Genomic DNA, 12717 nt, shown 5'->3' on the forward strand with positions numbered 1-12717 from the left:
CTAAAAAAAGAATTGAGGAAACATATCATTTGAAGTTTTCCTTTTCATAATCATATTCTCAGATTAAGATGCTCCTTTGATATGTGTAATATAACTAGAAAAATGATCACAGTGATTTCTGCTCATGGCAAATATTCATGGAAGGTGAAATGAAAGGGTACCAGCTTCAGTTCTGTTCCCCAGGAGCAGAACCTTAGAGATTCTTATGTGAGTCATTTATGCAGCAAGTGCTGCTTTTTTTTTTTTTTTATGGTGAGTCACAGGGCTTGAACTTGGCCTGGACGCTGTCTCCCGAGTGAGCTCTTCAGCTCAAGGCTACTGCCCTATCCTTGAGCCAACCCCCACTTCTAGGGGTTCATTGGAGATAAGAGTCTCAGGTCCTTTTGTGCCTGGGCTAGCTTTGAACCTTGATCCTTAGATCTCAGCTTACTGCGTAGCTAGGATTACAGGCGTGAGCCACTGCACCTGGCTTATGCTGCTCTATTTCTCACAAGGGAGAGAGAATGCAGAAAAGGAAAGCAGATGGCACCAATGTGGAGATGACAATCAGGGTGTCCACCTCCATCACTCAGCTCTAAACACAGCCTCTGATGTCATGATCCTATCAAGTATCTGTGGGGTTTTGTTATTACTGTATTTTTGTTGGTGGTTGTGGCGGAGTCCAAGTTGGCGATGAATTTGCAAGCCACAAGTTCCAAAGTGCTAAGGTACAGGTATGTATCACCAGCCATGTCTAAATATGTTAAATGTCTGGTTTTTATTCAGAAACATCAGTGTGTGTGTGTGTGTGTGTATGTGTATGTAGGTGCTAGAACTTAGACTACAGTTCTGCTAGAAAGCTTCATGCTCTTGCTTAGCTTATTCACACATGACATGTCCTCTATTATTTGAGGTACATCTCCACTCCTGGCTTCTTTCTGGTTAATAGACATAAATGCCAGATTAGTCTGCCTTAGCTAGCTGGCTTTGATCTTCAGATCTCAGCCTCCTGAGTAGCTAGAATTACAGGCATGAGCCATCAGCATATAGCTTTTCATATATTTCTGAAGCCTCTCATGTTATAGAAAACATATTAAATATATTTGCTTGTTTTTTCTCATTAATCTGCCTTTTGCTATAGAGGCTATGCCCATAAACTTAGGGTAGAAAAAGATACTTCGATGCTGGGTGCAGTGGCTCACGCCTGTAATCCTAGCTACTCAGGAGGCTGAGATCTGAGGATCAAGGTTCAAAGCCAGCCTGGGCACAAAAGGACAGGGACTCTTGTCTCCAAACATAGAAAACGGGAAGTGGGACTTGGCTCAAGGGTAGGGTGGTAGCCTTGAGCTGAAGAACATAGGGACAGTGCCCAGCCTGAGTTCAAGCCCCATGACCCACAAAAAACAAAAAAGAAAAAGAAGATAACTTTGTTCTCCTGCAGACTAGAGGATAAAACCTATGTGTTGAGAACCTGACTTTTGTGTGTATCCTCCACCTTTCCAATTCTTGAATGCTCTTAGATGAAGAAATAAACTCTTACTATCTCAATTTGAGAGGCAAGAAAACTAAGAAGTTAAAATTTGATGGCTCAAAGAAGTAGCAGAGTTGGGGTTGAAAAGTGGATAGTTAAGATTGTAAACTGGATAGTCTAATTTTAGAGTTCATATTCTTATTCACCGTGGTATTTTGGTCTTGCAACTAGATAAAGAGGAAAAGTGAGCAGGCTCAATAGTTGTCCATTATATATGCTTCTGGTGAACTGACTACCTCCAAAGGTATATGCTATCCCAATAAAATCCCTTTTATAGTTACAAACATATTCTTCTGGTTCTGTTTCTCTAGAGAACCCTAGCTAATATGCCTAGTGATGTGGACTAGCTGCAATGTATACTGATACATTGTGACAAAAAAACCTGGGGCACAAAATCATGAATTCTAAGAACACTGTAAAAGAAACAGGGAAGTAGTAGAGTGCTTGCCTAGTAAGCATGAAGACCTGGGTTCCTCACAGAAAAAGCCATAAATGGCTCAAGTGGTAGAAGCTCAAGAACAGCACCCAAGCTCTGAGTTCAAGCCTCAAGACTGACAAAAAAAAAAATAGGCTGGGAGTTTAGCCTAGTGGTAAAGTGCTTGCCTAGCTTGTGCAAAGACCGGGGTTCAATTCCTTGGTACCACATACATAGAAAAAGCCAAAAGTGGCTCAAGTGGTAGACCTCTAGCCTTGAGAAAGCCCAAGGACAGTGCTCAGGCCTTGAGTTCAAGCCTCGGACTGGCAAAAAGAAAAAAAGGAAATGTACTCTTTATATGACATGTAACTGTAACCTTTCTGTTTAACAAAGATTTTTTTGTTAGTTTTTTTTTTTTTGGTACTGGGGATCTTTTCTTTCTTTTTCTTTTTTTTTTTTTTTGTCACTGAGCTACATCTCAGCCCATAACGAAGATTTTTTTCTAATTAAAAAAAGTGAAAGAAATACTACTCATGTCCTTTAATTTAGAAGCTTTTAGAAGTTTTCAATTTAAACTAATATTCAGGATAAGAATCTATATTGTATTTCTGGATCATGTAGGACATGACTATAATTTACATATATATTATACATACTATATATCTATAAGATACCATGAGAGCCCAATTCAAGATCATAATCTTTTTTTTTTCCAGTCCTGGGGCTTGAACTCAGGGCCTGAGCACTGTCCTTGGGCGTTATCAAGGCTAGCACTCTGCCACCTGAGCCAACACACCACTTCTGGCTTTTTCTGTATGTGGTACTGAGAATTAAATCTAGGTCTTCATGCATGCTAGGCAAGCACTCTACCACTAGGCCAAACTCAACAATCTATAAAGGGGGAAAAAAAGGACATGCTGAAATAGTAAGACAAAATACTGTGTTATATTTTCTTGCCCAAACCCCCCAAAAGAAAAATGTTGATTTATATCCACTTTTCTTGTATAGATTTTAATCATTGTATGCAACTTTTAACATAATGACAGTGAAATCTCAAGGATAAGGACTCAATATATATTTATATATATATACATGACCTCTTCTATTTGTTGTTCAGAATAGAAGGAAATTTCCAAAGGATACAATATGTGAGATTTAACACTGGAAAAATACATATGAAACTTATTTAACTGGCTGCACTTAGGACCAGGCACAGCACAATCAATATAGAACTGCATAATCTTTTTAAAAGACTGCTATAAGTTTAACACATTCTCATTAAAGGAATACTAGCAGTGAACAATCTGAAATTCTACAACATACAAGTGAAGGGAAACTAACAGTGAGTATCTGAGCATCTTTACTCTATCATCTTCACACTCATACATCAACATTCTTAAAAGGAGTAAGAATTTGAATCTCAAAATTAGGACAACAAAAAACAAAGCTTGGTCACCTAATTTCTTCAGATCACTCATTTTGAGCAAACTCCTATTCTGCTGATAAGGTAACAAGAATAGAAAGTTTTTGTAACTTTTAAATTTCTATTCGTTTTAGGGCCTCTGAGTAGGAAGCCACATCGGAAGCAAACTGATGAGGCAGCACCATTAAGTCCACATCTCAACATAATCCTTACTGGTCAGAATGGTTGAAAAGTTAAAAAAAAAAAAATGGTGTATGGTAGAGTGTCTCTCCTGAATAGCAGGCACGGAGTATAAATAAAACTCCATCTGAATTGTATACTGACAGACCAAAAGAAATGCATTATCTAGAAACTTAAATAACAAACTGAGGCATAAAATAAATATTTTATTTATGCTTTACATATGGATATTGGAGATTGGTAGACACATTCACACCCCTTTCCTCTCCCCTAAAAGAAAGCAATGCTGCCAACACTATTCAACAGGAAGAATTCATGAGAAAGAGTTGCTCTTCTCAAAACTATTCTGCAATGTGCTATGCAAATGCAGAAATTATTTTTAAATATATTTTCAAAAGATAGGATTGATTTATTGTTTTCTAATAACCATTTTTCCCCCAGTCCTAGGGCTTGAACTCAGAGCCTGAACACTGTCCTTGGGCTTTCTCAAAGCTAGAGCCCTACTACTTGAGCCACAGCACCACTTCCAGCTTTTTCTATGTATATGGTATCGAGGAATCAAACCCAGGTCTTAGTGCATGCTAGGCAAACACTCTACCACTAGGCCAAACTCTCAGCCCAAATGATCTAGTTTGTATTATCAGTATCAGTAGACATAAGAATTAATTCCATCCCTTTTATACAGAATGGAAACCTATTATGCTATTATGGCCATAGATATTTTGAGAAACCTGAGTTAATGAATAAAAACCACCACATGAAAATGACATTTCTCCATTTGGTAAATCAGTTGTTCAAACATGCAAACACATGACTCAAGTCATTACTGTTAAGTAATGACTTAACACACTGCCACTCAGACCTCAAGAACCACCAGGGCCTAGCTGTTTTTAAAAAGACAGTCAGCCTTGCTGGGTGCTGGTGGCTTACAACTGTGAGCCAGGAAGCTGAGACCTGGAGATGCTGGTTTGAAGGCATCCCAGGTAGGAAAGTCGGTGACTTTATCTCTATTTAGCTACACAAAAGGCAGAAGTGAAGGTGTTGCTCAAGTGGTAAAGCACAAGCCCTAAGCACAAAAGCTCGTGGAGAGCACCTAGGCCCTGAGTTCAATCCCAGGACTAGCAGTCAAAAAGAAAAACAGCAATCAGCCTTTAGTACTGTTTTCTCTATGGGATTTTTCTGCTCATCATACCCCAATATTACCTTAGGAGCCTAGGCTTCTAAGATGTTTGAGAAAAAGAATGAGGATATGATGTGCATTAAATTTTTGATGGTTTCAAATATAATAAAAAAACTAGTAGTACAGTATATAATAGTCTGATAATGAGTTATTCCTAGTGAAATGAAGTATATGTTAATCTAAAAAGTTTGCTCATCTAGCTCTTTTTCACTTTTGTCTTTAGAGGGAATGGATCCACCTATTCTGCTAAATCTCACAAATGCCTGTTTTAGAAGCATAGTTCCCAACATTTCCCGGAAACACTCCTGATTTATACTGGGAAAATAATGCATAATTGGAACATTAATCATACATGTTTTTAAAAGTAAATATTTCCTACAAGTCAGTGACTAAACAAAGCTGCAGATGCTTTTGCTATATAGAAGCTGAGTCATTTCCCAAAGCTCCTTTCCAAAGGCCTTCCATTCCAAATCCATTGCAAAGACATACATGCAGTAGTTCTGTTTATAATTTAATGGAGATGAAGAAAGGGCACACTTAGGAGGAGGGGTGTCACTATACAAACAAGTTTACAGTAGTGTAGCTATTGTACGTTATATTTACTACATTCACCATTTCAGATAAGGGATCAGGGAGGCCCTCAAACACTGGAACAAAGGAATGTTTGTTTTATATAAGACTTGCCAAATAAACAGCAAAACAAATTGTAACATACATAGGCACTAATCTCAAAGCTGCACAAAAAAGAAGCCAAGGGTTTGAGATGAGAAATTTAGGAAAATATACACATATGAACTTGCTAAAGAAGAGGAAAGAAATCACAGTTCTAATCTTCCAGGCTACGGAATGCATTCTGCATGTCTTCAAGAAGCTGTGTGTAGTCACTCTTGATCTTCATCTCACCATCTTTCACTGGATCCTGAAAAAAGACATCACAAATTCAATTTAACTTAGGAAAATAATTTCAGTAAGGTACATTCTCCTTCATTCTCCTTCACAGGTAGAAATGTATAAATGGAGTTGAACTCCAACTATACAGAAAAAAAAGAAATTCTATTTTTATATTTTGCCTGCTGTGTTCAATGACTAAGCCTTGATAATGTACAGGCAACTGTGAAGCATCATGTACTAGGTGAGTGTTACTACATGCATGGTAACTGAGAATTCACTTAGTCACAACACAATCAAAAGTTGGTATTACTGTACTTGGTTGGAGAAGGAAAATAATCTTAGGGTGCACCATATTTAAAATCCCTATGGTGGGATGGGAATGTGGCTTAGTGATTAGAGTGCTTGCCTAGTATGAGTTCAATTCCTTAGTATCACATAAACAGAAAAATCCAGAAGTGGTGCTGTGGCTCAAGTGGCAGAATGCTAGCCCTGAGCAAAAGAAGCATAGGGATTGTTTTTTGTTTTTTTTTAATTCCTTATGGACAGCAACTTAATTGAGTAATATGTTGGGAAGATACTTTTAGCTGGGGCACAGTGGCTCACACCTGTAACCCTAGCTACTAGGGAGGCTGAGACCTGAGGATCAAGGTTCAAAGCCAGGCTGGGCACAAAAGAACCAAGACTCTTATCTCCAATTAACCTCTAGGAAATGGGAAGTGGGGCTTGGCTCAAGGGTAGGGCGGTAGCCTTGAGCTGAAGAGTGCAGGGACAATGCCCAGGCCCAGGGGTAGGATGGTAGCCTTGAGCTGAAGGCGCTCAGAGACAATGCCCAGGCCAAGTTCAAGACCCATGACCCACCAAAAAAAAAAAAAAAGATACTTTTAAATGTTTAAGCTCTCTAGGAAAATACTCAAAGTCAACTACATAAAGAACTGCAGAGTCAACCACACAAATAATCAGAAATATATTAACTATCTAAGGATGGAAATTATTGCTTTCCAGCACAAGATAATGCTATAGAATAAGGAATGACATGAAAAAAATTCTCATGATGTTCATTTTATACAAAAATCTCAATAGAAAAAAGATTTCAACTTAAAAACCATATATATCATGTAAACTTATGAAATAACCCTTTCCCTATGAATATGTAATTTTAAAGATAAAACTTAGGCCAAATTACACCTGATTATTTTTCACTCTAGATCACAAGAACTTCTCCATTTTTTTGGATAGGTTTTAAAAGATAACAACACTTTCATATATTTTATCTTATGCACATAATGTAACAAATCATTGGTTGTTTATGTTTTAAATGACAAGAAATAACCTTTCACACATATCCACATTAAAAGAATAGCTTATCTTGGGGCCAGAGTGTACAGCTGAGTAGTAGAGCACTTGCCTAGTATGGACAGACAATTCCCAACACCATTAAAAAAATTTGTTCATATGCTGCCGGGAGTTTGGCCTAGTGGTTAAAGTGCTTGCCTAGCACACATGAAGACCCAGGTTCGATTCCTCAGTACCACATACATACAAAAAAGCCGGAAGTGGTGCTGAGGCTCAAGTGGTAGAGCTCTAGCCTTGAGAAAGTCTAAGGACAGTGCTCAGGCCCTGAGCTCAAGCCCAGGACTGGCAAAAAAAAAAAAAAATCTGTTCATAGGCCAGGAGTTTGGCCTAGTGGCAGAGTGCTTGCCTAGTATGCATGAAGACTTGGGTTTGATTCCTCCATACCACATACACAGAAAAAAGCTGGAAGTGATGCTGAGGCTAAAGTGGTAGAGCTCTAGCCTTGAGAAAGTCCAAGGACAGTGCTCAGACCCTGAGCTCAAGCCCAGGACTGGCAAACAACAACAACAACAAAACTGTTCAGGGGCCAGGAGTCTAGCCTAGTGGCAGAGTGCTTGCCTACCATGCACAAAGCCCTGTACTTCAATTCCTTGATACCACATACATAGCTGGAAGTGGTGCTACGGCTCAAGTGGTAGAGTGCTAAATTTGAGAAAGCTCCAGAGCAGTGATCAGGCCCTGAGTTCAAGCTCTAGGACTGGCAAAAAATTAAAAGAAAAGAAAAAGAAGAAAAAATCTGTTCATATATCTCAAAGTGAAATGACAAGACTCAAAGGTTAGGAATACTTAATATTTGAAACTGTTTACTTGAACAGATTTATATTTTCAATCTAAAATATACATACATATTATTTTGAAAATTTTACTTTATATATACACATTCAGAGAATTGCTTTTCAATAGTGATTAATAAATACACATGATGTCATAAGTTGTAAACAATGAAATCAACCCACTTGATTGTGTGTGTGTGTGTGCACGCGCGTGCATTGGTGTTGGTACTGGGGGTAGGGTGTGAACTCAGGTCTCAAGCTTGTGAGACACATTTCCAGTCAAATATTTTTCAGGTTAATTGGAACTATGTCTCTTAGTCTCTTCTGTCTGGGCTAGCTACAAACTGCAATCCTGTAATCTCAGCTTCCTGAGCAACTAGAGTTAGACATGACCCACCGGTGCCTAACAGACAATTTTTCTCTCAACTATCTTATACATTTGGATTTTTACTATAATTTCACTTTATTTTTCTTATATATTTACAAAATAGTGAAAGATCATATAAAAGTTAAAAAGTGTACATCAGTTATTTATTTAAAATACAAAGCAAACATCATTACACAAGAATATGGGCACTAGATCTTATAGGCATGTGAAATAATTACTGTTCAGCAATGAGCTTAGCTCTAAATTGTCTATGCTACTACAAAAGAAAAAATATATCAGCACTTATTTCAAACTGACATACTGTAATTTTTATCATTGGAATTCTGCTTTTTTCCATCTTTAATAATTTTAATTATTTTTAAATTGTTACCTAAAGAAGTTTCTCAACTCAATATCAATTTATGTGAATAGTGCCATCACCTCCAGAATTCTTCACCTTTATCTATCCTAAAATGCTATCCAGCACCTCAAATTTCCAAATTCCATTTTTACATATGTATGTGAGTAATTTGTCCACCATTCCTCTCCTGATTCATCTGACTTTTCCTCCTCCTCCTCCTCCTTCTTCTTCTTCTTCTTCTTCTTCTTCTTCTTTTTTCTTGCCAGACCTGGGCTTGAGCTCAGGGCCTGAGCACTGTCCTTAGGCTTTCTCAAGGCTAGAGCTCTACCGCTTGAGCCTCAGCACCACTTCCATCTTCTTTTTCTATGTATGGGGTACTGAGGAATCGAACCCAGGTCTTCGAGCATGCTAGGCAAGCACTCTACCTCTAGGCCAAACTCCCAGCCCCTGCCTTTTCTTTCTTAACCCTCATCTCACTCAGCTTCATTTTGTTACTGTTAATTTTTCGAAGGCATTACAGCCTAGAGATCCACCCCTACATATACTATACCATAACTAACTTTGAGGCCTATAATAGTTTCATACAACTTGAGCACATGTGACAATAATAAATACAAATTGTATACCCCGGGTTTGGATGAAAGGAAATGGGAGAAGGAAAATTAGAGGAAGAGAGAGAAGAGAAAAGAGAAAAGAAAGGAGAGAAAAGAAGAGAAGGAAAAGGGAGGAAGGAGGGAGATTAATCACAAAAATGATAGCAAAAAAATCTACCTTGAATTTCATGGAGGAAAGTTTATACAGGATCTCTCCCATGTGCTCACGGATAATGGACCATGTGATTTTATTGTCACTCTGGGCTGTGGTTTCCACAGCTCTTCGGGCCATATCATAAAATGCAATCATGTTGGACAGCATCCCTACTGTCTTATAGAATGGGCAGAACCTAAGACAAATAAATTCAGATTAATTAGCAGGAGTGATTCCCACCTTCATTATATAAAACTTTAGCTATAACTATCTGGGCACTAGCTTCTCCATTTAAATAGTCAAACTGTTTTCATATGTAGGATGATACACAAAGAATGAAAAGGAACAGTAGAAAACAGTAGAAAACTAAGTTTTTAGACAGACATAAAAGATATATGTGGAGAAACATACTATTTAGAAGGTAATGACTACTTTTCCTCTGTTACAAGCATGTAATAAGATGAACAATAAGATAGTATTGCTACTATTTAATGATTCTCAAGGCTTGTCTTTATTTTTAACAATGCAATTAAATAATAACTTGAGTGGTAAAATGACTGAACTGTAAAGATCCCTTGTGATCATAGGTTAAAGCTTAATAAACAACAGGAAAGTAAGAATCTGTAGGATGTTAAAGTTAACAGTGGCCCATTTTATTTATTTTGTGCCTGTCATGGTTCTTGAACTCATGGGCTTTTGTGTTCAAGACCAATGCTCCACCACTTGAGCCACAGCTTCATTTCCCATTCTTTTGGTGTTTAATTGGAGATGAGAGTTTCAAGGATATTGATGCCCAGGCTGGCTTTAAACCATGGTCTTTAGATCTTAGTGTCCTGAATAACTAGAATTACAGGGCTTGAGTTATTGGTCCTTTTGTTTAATGTGCTCATTTCCATTTAGCAAACACATATATACACCCCTGTTATAAACTGATTTCTCCCTTCATGAGTTATCTCTGTGTAGGAGGTTCAGTACCACTTCTACTAATACAGTGGAGTTCTGAGGCATACTGACATATTGACAAGTCTATTTTCTCATTTCTTTTTGGTTATTAGATGATATAAAAATGACGAGGGAAAAAAGCTAGTGTAAGATGAAAGGCTCAAATTCCCATTTAGAAGAAATGAGAACTATCAACAAGACATAGTCACAGCATACCCAACAAAGACTTTCAGAAAGAAAGAGTTATGACTCGAGAAATGAGGCAGAAAAGCAGAACATAATTATTTAAGCAAGGGATAAAAGAGACATGGGCAATGCAAAGAAATGGCAAAAAAAAAAAAACCTTTGGAGGCAGGCAATGATCACTTTCCAGACTCTGTAAACCAAGCTATAATTTACTCTAATTATAGATGGCTGTATGTGAAGATAGTCGAAACATAATAGATACGCAAATCAAGACCAGGAGACATGTGACATATAAAATAAGCCAACAGAGTTAGGGCATGTCTGAAAAGTTCTTAATGTATAGGCAACGAAAACACAACAAAAAAATACTCAAATAAAAAATAAAAATCAACCTATCTTACCTGTCATAGGGTGTATATCCATTTTGTTGTAGGAAGTCATCTTTGATAAGTTTTGCTACTTCCAAAGTGATTTTATCTGTTTCTGCTAGAGAAGCCTAGAATAGAAAAATGTATTTTTACAAACATACTCCATGATATGAGATCAATAGTGACAGTCAATCAATTATCTATTTAACAAGGTAAATGATGTAATCAACACACAATTATTTATCATCAATCAAATAACTATAACTTTTCTTTTTTGCTTGTTATTGTGTGTAAGTGTGGGGTATGGGGTTCTCTCCCAGTTTTTGTGATCATGACTGGCACTTCACCTCTTGAGCCACACCTCTGCTTCCAGCTTTTTTTCCCCCCATAGGGCTAATTTGAGATAAGAGTCTCATGGACTTTTCTGCCCATGTTGACTTTAAACCATGATCCTCAGATCCTAGCTCCTGAGTAGCTAGGTTTAGATTATAGGTATAAGTCAGTCATTGCCTCATTGTTCCTTTTTAAGTGAGTATAAAATTGACCATTTGAACAATTTGTAAGAGTACAGCTAAATAGTATTAAGTACATTCACACACTGTTGCTAAACATGTCTCAGAACTTTTCCAGCTCGTAAAGCTGAAACTCTATGCTCATTATACAATGATTTCCTTTTCCCTCTTCCCTGCAGCTACTGGTAGCCACCATTCTACATTCTGTTTCTTTTCTATGTTTTCTTTTCTTTTTCTTTGTTTGTTTGTTTTTGTTTGTGGAACTTGAACTTTGGGCTTGGGTGTTGTCTCTCAGCTCTCAGCTCAAGGCTACTGCTCTAGCACTTGAGCCACACAGCCACTTCTGGTCTTCTGGTGGTTAATTGGAGACAGACTTCCTGACTTTCCTGCCTGGGCTGGGTTAGATCTGTAATCCTCAGATCTCAGACTCCTGAGCAACTACAATTATAGGTGTGAGTCACTGGCGCCTTGCTTGACTTTCTGTTCCCTTGACTTTTACTAGTTTAGAAACTTCAAGTATACTCATATAGTATTTATATTTTTGTGACTGTCTCATATTTCACTCAGCATAATGCCTCAAGATTCATTGGTACTGTAGCAGTGCCAGGATTTTTTTCCTTTGAAAGGTTAAATAAGGCTGGATGTTGATGGCTCACATTTGCAATCCTAGCTACTCAGTAGGCTGAGATCTGAGGAATGCCGTGCAAAGTCAATGCAGAAGGAAGGTCTGTGAGACTCTTATCTCTAGCTAACCAACAAAAAGCTGGAAGTAAAGCCGTGTGTTGCTCAAGTGGTAGACTGCTATCTTTGAGCAAGCAAGTTTAGGGACAGTTCCTAGGCCCTGAGTTTGTTAGGATAGTACCAAAAAAAAAAAGTTGAACAAGGGCTGAACATGGTGACATATGCCTGTTACCCTAGCTATGTAGTAGGCCTGCAGGTAAAAGGATTGTAATACAAGTTTGGCTTAGGTAAAAATGCAAAATCCTATTTAAAAAACAACAGAAACAGAAAAGGGCTAGCCTAGCAAACATGAGGCTCTGAGTCAAACTCCAGCACTTACTAAATAAACAAAAAGGCTAAATAATATCCTATTGTTAGAATATGCATTTGCCTATTACCTGTAGGTGCACATTTGGTTGCTTTTATGATTAGCTACTGTGAACAGTCCTGCTATGAACACAGGTGTACAAAAATACTTCTTCCCCTCTTGGGGATTGTAAATTATTTGAATGATCAATTTGTTTGGCTTATAGCAATATATGCAACTTGTAAGTAGTTACTTTTATTTTTAATTTTGCTGGCTTGAGCTTTAACTCAAAACCTGGCTGCTGTCCCTGAGCTTTTGTACTTAAGGCTAGCCCTCTACCACTTGAGCCACAGCTCCATTTCTAGCTTTTTTGGTGCTTAATTGAAGATACGAGTCACAAGAACTTTTCTGCATTGGCTGGCTTCAAACAACAATCTTCAGATCTCAGCCTCCTGAGTAGATAATATTATAGAAGTGAGCTA

At 37.8% G+C, this 12717-nt stretch overlaps 1 protein-coding gene across 5 annotated transcripts in view; it reads right to left on the reverse strand.

Moving 5' to 3' along the window:
- Positions 1-5198: 5198 nt before the first annotated feature.
- The window catches only part of Atp6v1a (ATPase H+ transporting V1 subunit A), a 39203-nt gene continuing 31684 nt past the window's right edge, over positions 5199-12717 (reverse strand). For all 5 annotated transcript variants that reach the window (XM_090346216.1, XM_090346223.1, XM_090346250.1 and 2 more), the window contains 3 exons: positions 10730-10824; positions 9225-9396; positions 5199-5627 (listed from right to left, as the gene is read on the reverse strand). In XM_090346216.1, the coding sequence (XP_090202342.1) occupies positions 5535-5627; positions 9225-9396; positions 10730-10824 (360 nt within the window). In that variant the 3' untranslated portion in view covers positions 5199-5534. The remainder of the gene's footprint in view (positions 5628-9224; positions 9397-10729; positions 10825-12717) is intronic.

Source organism: Megascapheus bottae, chromosome 1 (genome assembly GCF_031878675.1).
Source record: "Megascapheus bottae isolate mThoBot1 chromosome 1, mThoBot2.hap1, whole genome shotgun sequence".
Taxonomy (NCBI): domain Eukaryota; kingdom Metazoa; phylum Chordata; class Mammalia; order Rodentia; family Geomyidae; genus Megascapheus; species Megascapheus bottae.